This window comes from Hyperoodon ampullatus, assembly GCF_949752795.1.
Source record: "Hyperoodon ampullatus genome assembly, chromosome: 1".
NCBI lineage: Eukaryota > Metazoa > Chordata > Mammalia > Artiodactyla > Ziphiidae > Hyperoodon > Hyperoodon ampullatus.
In genome coordinates, this window is record NC_136914.1 from 46,590,497 (window position 1) to 46,610,793 (window position 20,297).

At 44.6% G+C, this 20,297-nt stretch overlaps 1 protein-coding gene across 1 annotated transcript in view; it reads right to left on the bottom strand.

Moving 5' to 3' along the window:
- Positions 1 to 7,304: 7,304 nt before the first annotated feature.
- Positions 7,305 to 20,297, bottom strand: part of SCD5 (stearoyl-CoA desaturase 5) — a gene marked incomplete at its 3' end in the record, with an annotated part of 158,949 nt that continues 145,956 nt past the window's right edge. The window contains exons 4-5 of the mRNA XM_079699853.1: positions 11,045 to 11,277; positions 7,305 to 7,495 (exon numbers count right to left, since the gene is read on the bottom strand). Coding sequence (XP_079555979.1) covers positions 7,305 to 7,495; positions 11,045 to 11,277 — 424 coding nt within the window. The remainder of the gene's footprint in view (positions 7,496 to 11,044; positions 11,278 to 20,297) is intronic.

Below are 20,297 nucleotides of genomic sequence, written 5' to 3' on the forward strand. Positions count from 1 at the left end.
CTGAAGTTAAAGCAAATGGAAAAACAACAGACTAACTGTTACAACAAAAGACAGTATATCAATCAGATTAACCAAGACAAGTTGGTTGGAAGGTTTAAATGATCTCTGAGCTTTATGCACACAGCCCGGTTCTAACATGGAGTGAGGAGCTTTGGCAGCCAAATCACTGCGGCATGTGATGGTTGGTGACCTTATTCTGAAGCATGTTACCGTTTCCAAGTATTATAATGCTGCAATTTCCTGTACACAGCAATGCTCATTTTAAGGACATCTCTTAGATGAAAACTTAATAAACAAAACAGTACAAAGCAAAACAAAAACAAACAACCACCCCCAAGATTATTTAGAAATATCTAGCCATCGAAATGACATCCCATGAATATCAACAAAACGATATCCACCGACAGCTGCTTACATGGACTTCAACAGAGGGTCAGTTTTCTGAGTGATGCTCTGTCTTTGAGACTCTTCTCTTCTTTTCTTTTTTGGGATACACAACTAGGATGGTTTCTGGCCACATCTTCTGCTTGGGTAAAGCAGAATCTAGCATTTCCTAAGCTTGCTTGCTATTGATTCCTGTAGTTTGTGATCTAAGAAGGGACGTAAGCAATCATTTGTTCTACCTCCTACATATTATGGATGAAGAAGCAGAACTTTTGCATATTTTCCTTAGGCTGCTTCTCTCCCAGCTAACAATCTAACCACCTCTGGGTTGTATAAATGTGGGCCAAGGAGTCAAGCAATATTTAAACAAAACCACATTGAAAGGGCCCGTCCATTTCGGTGTCTTTAAACGGATCCAGGTCCCTGGCTTCAAACCGAACAAACAGGTGGTGGAAAAGCCTCCAATGTATCATCGCTTTAAAATTTCCCACCTCGGGACAAAATCAAGGTTTTCACTTTTAAAATAGTGTGTTGAAACCATCCAGCCCAAAGTATCCACTTGCAGATCATTTTTCCTGTTTTGCCTCCATTGGCTATGGTGCGACTGTGTATGGATTCTAACAAGCCGACTCTAAGAATTTGGATCCTGTGTGTTACAAACAGCTCAGTCTAGCAGGAGGTGTAGAGAACAGTGCAAATAGATGTGCTCGTTGCCTGGCACATCTGGAACGAGCACTTTATGATGCCAGGAGCTCTTAAGTGCTTTTTAGTCCACAGAAGGGAGTCCCGCTGGCTCTCAAGGAGCTGTTTATGCATTCACGGGCAGCACCTCCAGGGCGAGGAGGGAGCTGACGTGGGTCTTCCTGTCCCCTCCGCATCAGGTGTGAGAAACCTGTGTGCTGGAGCTGGAACGCCATCGCCCACACTGCTCATTCGCTCTTGCTTTGAGACCTTGGATATCCCAGTTCTCAGTCCAGGTCATCACGAACCGATGATCACAATGATCACACCGCGTACCTGGTAGGGGCCTCACCCTCACACGCAGTGTCCTCATACAGCCCAGGGAAGGAGCACCTGTCTACACACAGCTCCTGTGTTTCCGCAGTCCACATGCTGTCAGCACAGGCTTAAGTGAAATCTGGTAATAAAAATACAACCACACCCCATCCAGTGAGACCGGGTGGCTTTGTCCGTTCGTTCACCGCAGGGTGGGGAGGGATAGATGACTCTGCCCAGAAGTTGGCGCTTCTATTAGAAAAGCAACTTCGGAGATTTCTCTCAGTGACAGGAAGGGAGGAAAGGGGACGGGGGGAGGGGAGGCTGATGTGGTGAACCCCGAGTTGTAGGGATCTGGAGAGATGGTGGAAGGCACAGTCACTTCTCCCCCCTAGTAGCTGTAGGTCAGGAAGGGTACCTCCTCAGCAAGTGCTGTGAGGAAGGGCACCTTCTCAGGGCAAAGCCTTCACAGCCCAGCCGGCTCGGGTGCTGTCAGCTGGTCTTTTCTTTCTGAATCCTGTGAGGAAACGGCGGCAGGATGCGGCTGACTGGCCTCCCAGATGAGGAGTCAGAGGCATTGTGGGCGTGAGAGGAAGAGGAAAGGAAAAAGGCTGTCCCGCAGCCCCCAGAAGCTGCTCAGCCACAGGCTCTTTGCCTTATAGGCGCTCCTGGGCCAGCACTCTGCTTCCTCCTCTGATGGTGCAAATTTAGAATCAGGAACATTGCTGGGGCCGTAGGGCTGGGGGAGATGGACCCCATAGCCCACAGGGGAACAGGAGAGGAGTTTCCGGGTCACTTACAGCACTTCCATGACGTCGAGGAAGGGGAAGGAGGGGACTGAGACTCATACCCTCAACCAAAAGTGGGGAAATTTTTTAAAGGATTATAAAGGTTCTTTCTTTCCTTCCTTGTTGGTTTTTTTTTTTTTTTTTTTTTTTGCGGTACGTAGGCCTCTCACTGTTGTGGCCTCTCCCGTTGCGGAGCACAGGCTCCGGACGCGCAGGCTCAGCGGCCATGGCTCACGGGCCCAGCTGCTCCGCGGCATGTGGGATCCTCGCGGACCGGGGCACGAACCCGTGTCCCCTGCATCGGCAGGCGGACTCTCAACCACTGCGCCACCAGGGAAGCCCCCTTCCTTGTTTTTCACGTGAGCAGCTGCGGAGGACACAACTGGCTCTGTCTCCTCTGTAACTGGGGACAGGGTTGAGGTGGATACGTGAGCCTCCCAGATAAGCCCCAAAGTTCGTTCTTACCCATCGGCTCCACCTCTCCCCTCCACAAATCTATCCCAGCTCCTGATGAGGAGAAAAATGAGCTGACAGAAGCATAAAGGACATAGCAAGCCAGACCTGTCCTCTGATGGGGTTTTGAAGGGGCAGGAAGGAAGCCAGAGATGCAGAGGGATCCACACCAGGCTGGATGGAGGATCTGTGGTCCTGTCCTCTGCTGTCTCTGCAGTCCTGTCCTCTGCTGTCTCTGCTGTTCACAGAGACGACAGACTTACTGAAACGGAAGAGCTGGATGGGATAACCCAGTCCAGTCGGTTCCTTTACAGAAGGGGACACTGAAGCTCTGAGAGGTTAGAGCCATTGTAGGGGAGGCAAAACTTTTCCTCTATCCTCTTAGCATCAGGCTGGGCCTGAGAATTAAGTTGACATAAGATGGATTCAGAGGAGATAAACATACAGATTTTATTATTACATGGACATGGGAGCCTTCACAGAAAAATGAAGACCCCCCCCAAAGTGGTTGGGTCTAAATGCTCATGTACTAGGTTGAACAAAGAGTAGTAATTGTGAACAAGTAACTAAAATATATGGGGAAGCTCAAGGAAGATAAGGGCTGTTTTAACAAGGTTTGTTTGTACTGATTTCTCTTGGTACCTTCTCCCTGTCTATGGAGATAAGAACGTTTCTTTCCTCCTGGTACAGAGAGGGTATCTTTCACACGGGAGTTTCATCTCCTGCTTTTAGGAAGGAAAAAGGAAGTCAGAGCACACTGCTTGCATCTGCTGTTTTTCAAGTGGCTTTAACTCAAAATAATCTTATGTCAAACTGGCAGATTTGGGCATATTCTGCTACATTTCACCATCCAGCTAGTTGGGAGCAAAACCAGAACTGGAAGTTGGTCCTCCCCACTTCTAGTCTGCAGTTATTTGGCGCCACCTCGGTTTTCGTCTCGTGACTGGGGCAGCCACTCACCCCCAGCGGATGTCTCCTGGGGGTCTACGAGGCGCCAGGTCCTGTGCTCAGGGAGTCCAGGTTTCTCTGATGCATAAGTGTTATTGTTCCTATTTTGTGGATTAGGACACTGAGGTTCAGAGAGGCGCAGTGGGTTAGTAAATAGCACTTCCATGTGGGTCAGCCTAAAAACACAGCAAGTTAGACCAAGAGTTAGAATTCGAAATTGCCATTTGTGACAACATAAATGGACCTTAAGGGCATTATGCTAAGTGAAATATGTCAGACAGAGAAAGACAATTACTGTATGATCTCATTTATACGTATAATAGAATCTAAAAAAATAACAAAACCCTACAGACTCATAGATAAAGAGAACAGATTGGTGAGGGGTGTGGTGGAAATGCGTGAAGGTGGTCAAAAGGTACAAACTTCCGGTTATAAGCTAAATAAGTCCTGGAGATGTAATGTACAGCATGGTGACTAGAGTTAATAACACTGTATTGTATATTTGAAAGTTGGTAAGAGGGTAGATCTTAAAAGTTCTCATCACAAGAAAAAAAATTGTAACTATGTGTGGTGATGGGTGTTAACTAGACTTACTAGTTAAGTCTAGTGATCATTCTGTAGTATATACAAATATCAAATCACAAAGTTCTACACCTGAAACTAATATAATGTTATATGTCAAGTTCATCTCAGTCGGAAAAAAAAGAGAATTCTAACTCAGGTCTCTGAGTCCAGTGCTATTTCTATTACTCCACTAAGCTGGAGTACTTTCTTTCATTAAGTTATTTTTCATGGATTATATTTATTTTTATTGCTTCATCATATTTTGGGAATAAATGAGACATATGCACTATTTTTACCGAGAACATATCCTTTTGGCCTCAGACAGTGGTCTCCCACTCAGACTCAATTATTTCCCCTCAATTTTTTTTTTTTTTTTTTTTTTTTGTGGTACACGGGCCTCTCACTGCTGTGGCCTCTCCTGTTGCAGAGCACAGGCTCCGGACACGCAGGCTCAGCAGCCATGGCTCATGGGCCCACCCGCTCCGCGGCATGTGGGATCTTCCCGGACCAGGGCACGAACCCATGTCCCCTGCATCGGCAGGCGAACTCTCAACCACTGCGCCACCAGGGAAGCCCTCCCCTCAATTTTAACCACCCAGGTCCTAGAAAGGCAGTAACTTGAGAGGTGTTTGAAATCTGAATGCAGGTATCTTCCCATCTCTGCTGTTGCCAGTGAATGTTAGGGCTGGGTGGGACCTGAGACAGTCTGGTTTCATCCCCTCCCTTTGCAGATGAGAAAACTGCACTCTTAGATGCTGCTGAGACATGCAGGGGATATGAATATGGAAGACTCTAGCATGCTCTAAACTTCATCCACTCCATCAACATCATCGCCGTCCTTATCTCATTCATGGGCACTGCTGATAAAGACATGACACTCAGGTTCAGAGGAGTGAGGTTCTGGATTTATTTGGATTAGCTGTGGAACAGCCTTCTTTTGTGAGAAGATTCCAAATAGCTGTTCCAAATGTAACCTTTTCTATTAATGGACAAGCAAATAAGTTTAGTACTTTTAGGGATCAAGTGTTCACAGAAACTTTCCCAGTCAGGGTCATTTTAGTTCAGGCTGACACAAACTCATCTTGGAATACATCTACACTCTACCAACACTCCATACAAGGTCTTAGCAATCTGTGACCAGAATACAAAAGCAGCTGAAAAATGCCTTGTAAGTGTCCTTACAAATGAAGTCCAGTCTGGCACCCCCAATGGCTGGACTCCCGCTCAACTGCAGACAGGCGAAGACGTCTATAGCTGATGGCAGGGGCACAGCTGCTTTGGGACAAAAGATGGGCAAAGAGTGAGGCAGCACATGGAGGGGCAAAGCTGAGAGAGGCAGGGTTGGAGTGAAAGTTGAGTCCATCTCCTCCTCCTCTGGTCACTGCTGGGGGGCCTGGCAGGGCTCTGGGGAGGAAAGTATTCTTCATGCTCTTTTGAGAGACATGTAGGTGTTGGGTTCCCATTGGTCAGCTGGAAGCAGTACAAGCGACAGTGTTGGTGAGTGAGAAATGATACCACTGGGGGTTCTGCATTCCACATAAAACTTGCTGACTTTTCTTCTGGTTATGCTGATGGGATAGGAAAGGTCTGGTCTTAGGGGCTGCTGTTAGCCCAGAGCCCAACTCAAATGTGAAGTATGTGATCATCATAAAGCATCAGGCACCCTTGAGGGACATTCCAACAAGATGTAAGTATCTGGTCGGGGACTTCCCTGACAGTCCAGTGGTAAAGACTTCACACTTCCACTGCAGGGGGCGCGGGTTTGATCCCTGGTAGGGGAACTAAGATCCTACATGCCGCGCGGCACGGCCGAATTAAAGAAAAAAAAAAAAAGATTTAAGTATCTGGTCAAGAACACCAATGAATTCATAATCATTTATTGTAAATCACTCATAGTTTACACATTATAAATGGCAAAAATAACACTGCTAAACACCTGCTGGATGAAGTACTTTATTATGACAATTTCTTATTGGCATCACTTCTTTTTCAAAAATTTAAAATTTAAATTTAAACCCTACATCTTCCCTATCTTTGAAGCACTATGTTCAAAGTGCTCTGATGCCAACACTATAAGGCTTTCTTTTGCTCTAACATCTAACACAAAGCGGAACGCTGTCCCATTAATTTGGCATGCTCTTTACAAGGCAACTTAACACACAAATTTTTCTTAAATCCAGAAGCTACATAATGGTCACTTTATGTCTTGCTGCAAGTTCAGTGAAGGCTGCATGCAGGTGAAACATTAGTAGACACTGAGTTCTAGATAACTATTGGTTATTAAGATCTGATTGCCTGGTGTGGAAAATTAATATGCTTATTTAGCAGAAGTAGGTAAAGTACATGCATCAGTAGCTGGGATCAATTAGAATATAAATTAGGTGTCTAAACATTTAAATGAGAGTTTCATTTGAGCTTAATTTGATGCCTGGCACTTCTGAGTTATACACCTTAAAATGACAATAGCAAAGAGAACAAAATCAAACACTTAAAACAGGCACTGACTTATAGGGTCAGCTGGGTGTACAGCTCGGGACACAAAACTAGCTGAGCAGTGAACAGATCTCTTGAAGCAAAGACAGTGGAGCATTGACAAGCTGGAAACAGGGCAAAAAAATAAGAGAGCCGTTTCCTGTGCTCTCATTTTTTTACGTTTTCAATTCTCTTCCTTAAAAATAACAACACACAAACACACAGTAATTACAAAACACAAACATTCTTTACTATTTAGACCCTCTCTTTTGTCTTCTACCCTGCCTCTCTGCTCCTTCAGATAGTCTGTTTAAAAATAACGTTGGGTTAACTGGTAGAAAAAGAAAACAGGCTCTCCTGAATCGCACTGAAAGAATATGAAATTCCTTCATCCTGTCAGGGTTAACATCTCGTACAAGCACATGACGATGTATGTTTGACATACTGTAGCTACAGCGATTCAATCACATGTCTACGTTCTAGTGTTAAATCATAGTTACATTGCCTTTTAAAAAATTCTTTTCATTGAGAGTTGTATTTTGACATTAGTTTGAGACAAACAAAAAATTCCCAAACCGCGTAGACTCCGTTCCCTCCCCACCCTGTACCCCCTCCCACGATCCAATGAACAAGAGAAGTGTAGTAACAAAGGCCATGAACCGAGGCGTTGACAGCGGACGTTGGATAGCGGTTCCAGGGTCAGGCGCTGCCCTCTCCAGTTCTGGCTTTCCGGGCTTCGATCATCGGCTTGGTTGCCCGTTTGCGGTCAGTGGCCAGTCCCAGCCAACACATGAAGTCAATGAACCAGGTGGTTGGGTTGAAATTTAAGCCAAATTCACTCGCAGAGTAGTCAAAGGGAAAGGTGTGATGGTAGTTATGGAAGCCTTCACCTGGAAGACAAAGTGGGCTTGAAATAACCCAATCAGCATCTCTCTGTAGAGCTTTCTAAAAATCACTCATTTATTGCAAGACACTGTGTCAGGCTCCAGTGGGGAGCAGAAGGCTTGCTGTCTGCCCTTAGGAAGTGTTCACTCAGTTGGCTAGACAAACTCAACAGGAACAGAAAAAGAACAATAATCAGCACAAAGTCTCAAGAGTAATACTCCCTGTGGATTGGTGACATGCTCTCATGACTTCAGAGCTGTACTTCTTAAGCTAAATGCCAAATGGTTGATAACAGATCATCATTTTGATGTACGTTCATAAAAGGAAAATAGCCTCTGTGGATTGAAGTAATTAAAGGAAGACTTCTTGGAAGAGCTTGGAAGAGATAAATGATAATCATTCTGATAGGTGAGTGAATTAAGGATTTGGATCTTTAAATATCCAAAATCTGCCTATATATTATTCTATCCCTCACAGTGAATAGCTTTTCCTCCCTTACTTTTCCCCCCAACTAAGCTGTTTTCAGGAAAAGTCTCACGGCTTCTTTGTTTTCTTTTTAAAAAGCAGCTTCATTGAGATATAATTTACCATACAATTCACCCATGTAAAGAATACAATTTAATGGCTTTTGGTGTATTTGCTGAGCTGTGCATGCATCACCACAATGAATTTTATAGCATTTTCATTACCTAAAAAGACACCTCACTCCCCTTAGCTGTTGGCCCCTAACCAGCCCCCCTCCCTCCAGCCCTTCTTTCTTTCTCTGTGTTGGCTAATTTTACATGTTAACTTGACTGGCCAAGGAGTGCCCAGATTAAACTTTATTTCTGGGTGTGTCTGTGAGGGCGTTTCTGGATGAGATTAGCATTTGAAGCAGTGGACTCAGTAATGTAGATGGTCCTCCTCAATGTGAGTGGGCATCAGTCAGTCCCTTAAGGGCCTGAATAGAACCAGTGGTGGAAGAAGGAGGAATTTGCTCCCATTTTCCTGATTCACTGATTGAACGTCTATCTCATCTTCTCCTGCCCTCTGACCGGGATTTGCATCATCAGCTCCCCTGGTTCTCAGGCCTTCAGACTCAGACTTAATTATACCACTGGCTTTCCTGGGTCTCCCGCTTGCAGACGGCAGATGGTGGGACTTAGCCTCCATAATCGCATGAACCAGTTCCTCAAAATAAATCTCTCTCTCTCTCTCTCTCTCTCTCGCTCCCCCTCCTCCCCCGCTGTACACACACACACACACACACACACACACACACGCACACACAAACAGAATACATCTACATTTATATAGATACAGATATCCTACTGTTTCTGTATATATGTATATATAGAGAGAGATTATGAGCAATATTATATGTATATATTTATTTGCATATATTTATACATATACTGTTTCTTTATATATGTATATATAGAGAGATTATGAGCAATATTATATATATATTTATTTGCATATATTTATACATATACTGTTTCTGTTTCTCACTTTTACTCATACAATCTCTATAGATTGGCTTATTCTGAATATTTCATATAAAAGAAATTATACAATATGTAATGCTTTGTGACTGGCTTCTTTCACTTAGCATAATATTTTCAAGGTTGTAGCAGATATCAGTACTTCATTTCTTTTTATTGCTGAAGAGTACTCCACTGTATGGATATACCACATTGTATTTATCCATTCATCAGTTGAGGGACACATTTTAGCTGTTATAAATAAATAATGTTGCTATGAGCACTCATAAACAAGTTTTTATGTGGACATACATTTTCATTTCTCTTGGGTATAAATCTAGGAGTGGAGTTGCTGGGTCTTATAGTAACTATTTTTAACCACTCAAGGAACTGCCAGATTCCTCCTTTACTTCTTAAGTGGCTATTGGTCATCATACAGTTCTTCTATTGACCACATTTGAAAGATTCTGCTCTACAATGAGTATATCAGATGGATTGGTCTTTTGTCTGCAATTTTCTCTTTAATTTAGGTCTTTTCTACCCTGCCCCTCCACCCCATCATTCCTAGACTAGAGTACTAGAGTTTTCCCCTATTTTCAGAAACAGGCACTGTTCTAAGAACTCTGGATGTATTCCCGCATCTGTCATACAGTGGGTGTAATAAGAGTCTTCCAAGGACCTTTATCAAGAAAACTGATTTGAGAGTCCAGTGTTGACCTGGACAAGCTTCAAACCAACACCCAGTTCTTCAGGGCCTGTGTCATGGCCTCATTCTTTGGGTTCCCTGGCCCACCATCCCCTATGTAAGATGGTAACAGTCCCAGAGTGCTCACTCTCATCTGCTCTCAGAGTTACCACTGGATGTGGCTCCTCTCATTACAATTCTTATAGAAGATGAAGAGTGAGAGGAGGAGAAAACAATAGGAGGGGTCAGGAAACTCACACTTTTCTCTCTGCTTATCCAGTTATTCCCATGGCTAAATTTGATGTTTATTCCACCTTATATTGCTCTTGTCAACACAAGATCCCTGGGGCCTTAATAAATGGGTGAACCTAACACCATGATGGCAGAAACCCATGGCAGAGGGATGCAGAGACTGTTTCAACTTAACAGCAGGAACCTCCCTTCCTGGGTTTGATCTCTGTGCTCAAGGCTCAGGTTACCCAGGAGACTGAGTTGCTTTTATCAAGATACAGCTATCATTTATTAATCACATACTGTGTGCCAGCCACCATGCCAAATTCTTCAAAGGGTATTAATGCCTATAATCCTCACATAGCTAAGCTATCTGCTATGATTATCCCTATTTTAAAGTGAGGATGGAAATGCACAGAAGGGACAAGTAACCTGCCTAAGACCATACGGCTAGTAAGAAAAACAACATCCCTGAAGGCTTGTTTCCTGCTAAGCACTGCTGCAAACAGTATGTATTAACTCATCTAACCCTCTGGCGACCCCAGGCGGAGGTCAATGCTACTATATATTTATCCCCACTTTACAGATGAGAACACATGGTATGGAGGAGCTAGATAACTTGCCCAGAGAGTAGGAAGAGGAACCAAGACTCAACCAAACCTGTCGGACTCCAGAAGCCTTGCTCTTAACCATTCTGTGGTACCACAAGACGCCAAGGTCCCGATTCTCCCCATCCCTCTGTTTGCAGGCCTTTTAATTAATTTATTTATCTTTAAGGTCAGCCAAATGATGGACAGCTGAGGCTAGAGTGGTCAGGGCAGTTTGAGAGAGACATCAACTGCTACTCCTCCTTCAGGGAAATTTCCATGGTAAAAATAAATAGCTACTAGTTATTGATCACCTACTATGTACCAGGCACTGTACTAAGCAGTTTACGTATAGTATCTTAGTTAATTCTCATAACACCCCTATGAAGCAGGCATTCCTGTTACCATTTCACAGGTAAGAAAACTGTAAATCAGAGAGAGTAAGTGGCTCGGATTCGAACGCCAAAGCCCAAGTTCATCCCAGCTTACTCCACTCCATTGCCTCTCTTTACAGATTCCACAAAACCATTGAGAAGCCAAGAAGATCTGAGCTGCCACTCCCCACACTGGTTCCCACCCCATACTCACCGATGGCACCCAGGGTGACGAGCGGGTTCTGCCGAGGGCTGATGTTCTTGTCATAGGGCCGGTTTCCGTACATGTGGGCGACACTGTTGACCAGCCAGGTGACATTGAGTGAGATGGTGTAGCGGAGGATGGAGGCCAGGAAGTAGGAATTCCACAGACTCTCTCCCCAGATGTACCAGGGCACCAGTGTGGGGACCATGAAGCACATGAGCACCACGGTGATCTTGTAGTACCTGGAAGGCAGGATGTCATGCTATCACTGGGCACCTGTTGATGGTGGCAGGGATAGGTGAGCAAGCCGCAGGGAAAGTCAGCAATGGCGCTGCTCAACTCCTTCAGCTCTTGTGCCCTGTTGTGTGTCACTCTGTATGGGGGTCACAAACCCAGATACCTACAAGGGCTAGGCAGGTAACACAAATTTGAGAATTAGGACAGGCAGAAGCTATAGGAAGTGGAAGGACCCACACATACTTCAGAATTTCAATATAAAATCATGAAACCCATGCATCTTAAAGCTGCATATGTCCTCCAAGCCGCAGGAGGACAGCTTTTTAACAGCTTTTATTTCTTTCATCAGTCAGTCAACCTGACAATCAGGTTTTTTTCAAGAAATATCCTGTATTCCTTGAATAATTTTCAGGCACATGATTCTGTACTAACTTAGCTTGGTAAAAGGTAAACAACCCCTTCCCTAAAATGTTCTCTGTCCATCTGAGATTACATTCCAAACCAGCTAAAAATAAACTAAGTATAGGAACAGGGCACAGCCACATAAAAAGTAAAAATTAAAAAGAAACCATCAATAGTTGGATTGCTGGGTCTGTTCATCCAGCGAATGTTCCCTGAGCACCTCCTGTAGGCCAGGCCCTGAGTACAAGTGGTACAGAGACACATTTGACACAGTCTCTGCCCCAGGCCCCAGTCAGGTGAAACCTCCAGCTGTGTAGGACCAGCTCTAAGTAGGGACAGGAAAGGGGCTCTGAAATGAAAATGTCCAAAGCTGCTCGTTCATAGCTGATTCCTCCCTGACTTGCCTTCAACTGACCAAGCTTCTGGGAGGCCTCTGTTAAGATGCATATGTATGAACTGGGAGGGAGCACAGCGTGAGGAAATGAGACTAGGGAGGTGGAAGGCTTTGGCCTTGAGTCCAGATCTGATTCTGGATGCAAAACAAGCCTCTTTTTATTCTTTCACTCTCCCCTTGTTCACAGTTAGATGGTTCCCCAAAGAAGAGCATGAGGCAAGGGCTTGTATGTAGGTAGTTTATTTGGGAAAGTGAGCTCAAGTAACAGGAATAGGCAGCTGGGAAGTGGGAAACGAAAGGAGGGAAAGTCAAGATGGGGGTGCCCACTGCTACAGGCAACTGAACTTGGGCCTTGATGGGACACATTATACCTCAGAATTATTCTCTCAAGGAATGAGAGAAAGCACCATTTTCCCATTGGCTCCAACTCTTCCTTGGTCAAAGGGTCCCCATGGGATGTCAGCTCTCTCACACTTCCAAGTTTGCTTGGGTCAGAATGGCTGAGTGTGGTCCACAGGCATCTCAAGTGATGGTGGCAGAGAAGCCAGGGCAGGAAGTAAGAAATAAGCAGTACAGCTGAGCAAGGTGCCATTGGGTTACACCTGTGCCACCAGGTGGCTGCAGGAACAGCTGGAGTGAAAAGGTGGGCTGAGAGTACAAGGTGTGCATGAGAGATGTCCAACACAGGCAGTAATTATAATACCTCCTGGGGTTCTTGCGAGGATCAAATACTAATAACTAATGCATAGTATGTGCTTACTATGTGTCATGGCTATTCCAAAACTTGTCCATGTACTGGTTCATTTAATTCTAACAAAAACTTTAGGAGGAGGGGACCATTCATATCCTTATTTTACAGACGGGGAAATTGAGCACTGGAAAGGTTATGTAGATGGGCCAAGGTTACAAGACTAATAAGTAGTAGGACCAAGATTCAAATCCAGGCAGAAGCACTTTGGAGACTATCATGCTATTCTGCTTTGCAAATAAAATCATGCATGTAAGTGTGCTTCGCAGATTGTTAGCTGCATGTGGAGGTTGGTTCCCGTATAATTATCACTGTTTTTATTGGGCAACATATTAACCCCTCAGCACCCATTTTCCAGTCGTTGGCATACAATATGACTGCATTTTAGTGGAAGGAGGGTGCCCGGGAGGTCAGATGAGAGGGTGTGGTTGGAGGGGCAAAGACAACGACAACAGACAGTGGAGGGACTGGTGGTCTGAGGTTGGGCTCCCCGGAGTCCCGTGCAGAAGGCTTTTGGAGCGTGTTTTTGGGAGATGCTTATAAGGAAGGGAGGAAGGCAGGATGGGCCCAGGCAGAAGCTCACCCACAGTGAGCTTCAGCAGATCCAGTGGAGCCGGATCGCTTTTTTAGAGCTGCCCCAATTCGTAAGGTATCACCTCATCATCTGCCACTGGCCTCACGGTGCCTCCTGGGCGGGGTGAACATGTGGGTAAGGGCACCCCCTAGAAAGGACAGCAGGCAGGGTTGGGGGCATCAGCTGAAGAGAGGATCTGGGTGAAGCACACGGGCCCTGACCAAGGGCCCTGGGAACTGGTGGGAGTGCCTGTGAAGAGGCAGAGGCTCTGAAGGGAAGCCCAGAGGCGACAGCCTGCTGCGGCTGCTCCTCCAGGGCGCCTCTAAGGAGCACAGGAAGCAGCTGAACGTTGCCCACAGAGGCATTCTGCAACTTAAGTGCTTCCTTCTCTTCCTCCACTCTCTGGGCTGCAACCCAGTACCTTTGCAAAGAGCCTCTGCTAGTCCTCACTTTGCCCCTGGAAAGGAGACAGAAATCACATGCTGACAGCTAGCTCGGTGCTGGATGCCGGGCTAAGCATGCCACAGGCTTTCTCTCACTCTTCTCCGCAGACTCAGGATGGACGCACTCTGGCAATGAGGAGGCTGTGGCTCAGCGGGGCCATGGCTCCCCCGGCCTTTGCTCTGACTCTGCTCTGCCCCGACCCTATGGAATCCGCCGCCTCTGGTTTGACGGCAGCCTGCAGGCTTCGGCTTCCACTCATGCCCTGCCACTGCTTCCGCCTTCTGAACTGTTAGGGAAGCCTTCTGCCTGCCTGGGCTCTGGTTCTAGAAGCTCCGCTTCCCAGAGGGGGCTGGGTCCCCATGGAGGGAGACGGCCAGCAATGGGGCTTCCCAAGTGGGAGGAGAAAAAGGCCTTGCCTGCTAACACAACCACTGTCCCACCAAATTCTCTCTTCCTCAAAACAAGATGCTCTTTAAAAATCACGACCCTCATTCCAACAAAGCTTTAGCAGATCTAACTATAGGGTTGCTGTCTGACTGCTCGGCCTGTATTCTGCTATAGGGTTTCTCTTTGTGTGTTCAATGCAATGGATGGAAGAAGAAGGAATTTTTAGGGGGCACAGTGAGTCTGGATGGCATTGCCAGTGAGACAGGGTTTGATGCTGATAACTGTGTAAAAAAATCTCCCCAACCATTTCAAATGGACTCAGCGTATCTTCCTGTGCAGCCGAGTACCCCTTCCCCCTGATCTTCGTTTAATTACAGTCACTGGCCTTCTTGCCTCAGAACAAGTGCTGAGATGGTTCCCCTGCTTCCTTGCCTAAGAACACTCAAATCTGGGCACCCTAGCCAAGGGTCCACAGGGCAACACCACAAAGTCTCCACCCCTAATCCTTCCTCATTGAAATATTTTGTTTCTTTAGCTGGTGGTAGGGAGGAAGACTGGAGAGGGGCCAATGATATTGCTCTTTTTGCTAAATGGGCTTCGTATGTTGTAAAGCATCATAGAACAGTTAACTACCCAACTCTGCCACTGTCTTTCTGTGTGATCTTGAGTAAATTATTTAATCACAGTGAGCCTCAGGTTTCTCTTTTGTAAAATGTGGTACTGACAAATTTATTGAGGGCCTACTATGTGTCAGGTACTGTCCTAGCATTGGAGATATAAAGTGTGTAAAACAAACAAAAATCCCTGCCCTTGGGGAGCAGGGGTATTTTGGTAGGGAGATTTTATATATATATGAATATATATATATATATATATATATATATATATCCTCATATGCATATATATATTTTGGTAGGAAAGAAAGCTAATAAACAATATAAATAAATAGAATATAGAGCATGCTATTGGTAAATACTAAAGAAAAAAATAAAGCAAAGAAGGAGAATATGACATCAAGGGCAAGGGTTGAAATTTTAAATAGGGTGTCTAGGGAAGGACTTCCTGACACTGTAGCTTTTAAGTAAAGACTTGATGGAAGTGAGAAGTTAGACATGTGGCTAAATAAGACAGAGGATTCCAGGGAGGGGAAACCACAAGTGCAAAGGCCCTGAGGCAGGAATGTTCCTGGCACATTCTGGGAAGAGCTGAAGCATTGGGGCTGGAGCAGACGAACAAAGGGAAGAACTGTAGGAGATAAGAGAATAATGGTGGACCACATCATGGAAGGGCTTGTAGGTCATCATAAGGGTTTCACCCTTCACTTTGACTGAGATGGAGCCCTGGTCAGGTTTTGATTAAAGGAGTGGTGTGATTGGACTTATCATTCTGAGTGTTGTGTTGAGAAGGGACTGCAGGGGAGGGCAGAAGCAAGGAGGCATTTAGGAGGCTGCTACAAAGCCTAGGCAAGAGAAGGTGCTGGCTTGAACCAGGACAGTGGTGACAGGTGTGAGAAACACTCAAATTCTGGATATATTTTGAAAGTAGAGTGACAGGACTTGTTAACAGACTGGATGTTGGAGAGAAAGGAGTCAAGGGTGACACCAAGGATGGAGATGCCATTAGGTCATATGGGGAAGGATGGAGGAGCTCAGTCTTAGACATGTCAAGCGGCAGATGCCCATTAGACATTCAAGGGGCAATGTCAAATGGGCAGCTCTACAGACAGGTCTGGAGTTCAGAAGTTACCTAGAGATAGGTTTTGATGGGAAGAGATATTTGGAATGCATCAGTATATGAATGCATGCCACTCACGTATATATATTTTCTTGTTTGAGTTCCACAATAGTCCTATAAGATACTTTTCATAACCTCACCTTTGTAGGACATTTACGGAGATCCAAAGAGGTCATGAGACTTCTCCAACGCCACACTGGTTGTGCTGAACATAGGCAGGCTTCAAATTCAGTTCTTAAACCTAATTGTCTGCTCCCTCTAAGTATAACCTGCTACTTACTCAGCTTACCAGGAGAAGGTCATCCCTATGGTAAACTGAGTCGGAGTGTGTAATCTAGCTGTTGCCTCATGAATTGCACATCTTTAAGTAAAAATACTGTCTCCTCAAGGTCAGAAATAGACACGTTGTCCACTCCAGCTAGACTGAGCTTCTTCCCATTCCTTGGGCACTGCCTTCTTTCTGTCCCTGTATCTATGACACTCTTCCCCCAGCCTGGCTGACTTGACTTTTTCAGTTATCAGTCTAAACGTTCTTCCCTCTTGGGGGATTTCCATGGTCCCCTTGGACCAGGCAAGGTGCCTCAGCATGTTGTACTTCTCAACGCTCAGTATTCATAAATACTTGCTGGTTTAGCAGGCAGTCTCACCTGCTAGATCAGTGGCCTCAACCCTAACTGCACATTAGAATCAAGTGGGTGAACATTTAAAAATGAATGATGTTGGGAACTCACTGTAGACCAACAGAATCCAACTGAATCCGAATTTGTGGCCTGGGCACTGATATTTTTAAAGCCTCTCCACTGCAAACATTGATCATGGCCTCCCTATAATCCACCCCACCCTTTCTTGCTTGCTGAAATGCCCTGATATTGTTCAGATACCCAACTGTCCTCCCTGCAGCCATGTCCTTTGGGGACATGGATCCTGATTGGTTTCAGGCAGTCAATGTTGATCTCATTCACTTTGCCAATAATAAATTTGGGAATTGGGCAACAGTGGCCAATAAGATATGAGGGAAAGGATGGTTACAGTTTTATGAAAGGGAGATAACAAGTGTTACTGAAGATGTAGGGAAATCGGAAGCCTTAGCATCATTGGTGGGAATGTAAAGTGGTGCAGCTGCTGCATAAAGCAGTTTCTCAGAAGGTGAAACATCCAGCAATTCCACTCTTATGTATCTGTTCAGACGGTTGGAAGGCAGAGACTTGAACAGGTATCAGCACACCAGTGTTCACAGAAACATTATTCACAATAGCCAAAATGTGGAAACAACCCAAGTGTCCATTAATAGATCAATGGATAAACAAAATGCTGTCTATCCATACTATGGAACATTATTCAGCCATAAAAAGGAACAAATTTTTGATATATGTTACAACATGGATGAAACTTGAAACCATGCTTAATGAAATAAACCAGGCACAGAAGGACAAATATTGTTATGATTCCACTCATATGAGGAACCTAGAATAGGCAAATTCATAGAAAGAGAAAGTAGACTAGAAGTCACAGGAACTGGAGGGAAGGGGAAAGGAAGAAGGAAGTTATTGCTTAATGGGTATAGAGTTTTTTGGGGAATGATGGAAAATTTTGGGTATACATAGTGGTGATAGTTATACAACATTGTGAATATACTTAATGCCACAGAAATGTACACTTATGTGTGGTTAAAATGATAAATACTATGTTGTGTATATTTTACAGCAATAAAAAAGAGAGAGAGATGAAGGAATATTTTCCTTGATAACAGAAAGAGCTCAGAGGCGAAGGTGGCATCTCTTTTTTCACAGTGATTCCTGGTCCTGCTCCAGCCATGCATGACGATGACTGGAAGAAGGCTCAGAAAAAAGTAGACCCCTTAGGTTGACGGAGCAGAAAGATGGAAAGGCTCTTGAATATGCTGTTGAGCCACAAAACTAACCAACCCTAGAGTGGCTTTATCCCTGAGGTCTTAGTCTGAGACAAGCCAGACGGGTCAAGATCTCCTGTGGGGTAGCTGAAAGCCTTCTAGTATAATGTAGTAGACACTGTGATGTGCCATCCAGATCTCCTCTCGGATCAGAGGGCTTCATCTCCCAGTGGATGGCGGTGCTGCCTCTGCCTTGCCCTAGGTCACATCCTCTCCCAACAACCCCATCCAGTGACTGACCTATAAGGGTAGTAGTCCATTACCCAGGCCGGGTCCCATTACCCCAACTCACCATGACTCTGAAAGTCATCTCCACTTCAGAGCTCCTACAGGGTGGGCTGAAGCCTCCACTGAGATCAGTTGAGGCTCAGCTTCTTCCCTTGCTCAATCCTGTTTCAGTCCCTTCTTCCACAGGTGTTGACCCCAATGACCCTTCCAGTATTCTCCAGTAAACTTTCTACAATGTAACATCCATCTCGGAGGCAGCCTCTGTGTAATCTGTCTTGCCACATGGATCTACTGTGGGGCCTGCAGAGTCCAGCAGAAAGCCAGACTCTTCAGAGTCTAACACAGAGACTCGCACATAGCAGGCGCTCCTAAATATTTGTGGAATGATTACATGAATGATCCTTTTATCTTTTTTCTGAATGGTTGGTCAATGATGAGTTCTCAGTTTCTCAGGAAAATAAAAACACTACAGTGACTTCAGTAGGGCTCAGAGTATGAGAGATAAGATGCCAAGGTTTCCCAAAACAAACAAAGAAACAAACAAAAACCCCACAAACTGCACAATAATCGTTCCACCTGCTTTTAATTGTGTATATAAAAGTCAACAACTCGAAGAAAGACATTCGTGCTCATTGGGACCCAACCCCTAGCTTCCAACAGGTTTCACTGTGAGGCTACCTACCTCCAGCTTAAATAAATGATTTCTGAGCATGCGCTGCTAGGTTATTCTCTGAGCTGCCAAATATGGTAAATTTTTGGCAGTATTTAAGGTTAACAGCCAGTCTAACAGGTTTGGTCCTGGTTTGGAATGTGAGTGGCTTCTTCCTTTCTGTGAACACTCAGATGGGAGTTATTGATAGGAAAGATAGGAGATAGAAGAAGCCTCCTAAAATTATCAAGGGAGAAAGAGAAAGAAAGGGGTAAAGAAAGAGAGAAGGGGTGGTATGAACCTGACAACGACCCAAGGAAGTGTAGCTCTCCTTTACAGATTTGAAACCAGAGATCCACATGTTTAAGCCAAAATCACAAAAGCCAAAGCACTCAAGCTCACCTTACAGGTAACTCTGGAGCAGTTTCCTAGAGCTTTAAGGTGACAGCTTATAAGAATAGGGTGCTGGAAACCTTTCAATTCCCATCTCACAGTTCCATATGATACCAATACCACAGTGGGAAGATCGTTTTCAGCATTTAGCTGAAGATAAGAAGTCCATTTTCACACAATCAATTGCCATCATGCCACGCCCCCATCCAAGTAAGCTTTGATTAGAGGACACAGATATTGACATGGGCCCTAACCTTTCAATGCTTTGAAGAATATGCTTATTCCAATAAACTGGATCACACGAAACATTAAAGACAGGCTTGAGACCAAAAGTTTGTTCTATGGAGGAGAAAGAATTTGGGATTTCATGTATGTGTGTGTGTGTGTGTGTGTATATATATATATATATATATATATATATATATATATATATATATATATATATATATATTTCAAACCTGGGTGTGATAAGCATATTAAAACTCTCATTTTTCTTTAGATGAAAAAGAAATTGCTGTTCTCTGTCTGCAAGCATTTCCTGTTGCTTGACTGACCCTAAGCACAGCAGTCCAGAGCTGCTGGTGTGTGAGATATTGAGAGTGAAATTGATTAGAGTATGAAGGAAGGGGAAATGACCTGCCGACTTCCAAGCAGGGCCAGCCTCAGGAAGTGTGAAAAGAAGCAAACACCATGGGTGAGAGGGAAATTATAGCCCACAAATGTATTGTAATGATGAGCAATGAGCTGTCACTAGCATCTTGATTAAATATGTTTGGTTTTGTGATTTCACTTACAGCTGAGCCAGAAATTCATCTTCCCTACAGTTTTTGCATCTTGTAGGGTACCAGCCAAAATTATCTGTGTGCTTACCATAAACATTAATTTAGAGGACAGATGATCCACCCTGGCAGCTTGTAAATGCATGGACCATTCTCTCCTTCTTCTTTTGTCTCCTCTGTTGTCACCCACAAGGAGGTGGAATATGTGATTTGTTTGAATGCAGAACTGAAGATGGAAGCCCACTGATAGGGAAGCTCTTTAGAGTTTTTCAGAAAATCTTCCAGATTTTTTGAATTGTTTAAGTTGAAAACAGGCTTTGCGGGTGTGTCCTTGAGCCTGCCTCTCCGGTGTTTCAGTGTCTTTAAGAGAAAGTGTTCATGATG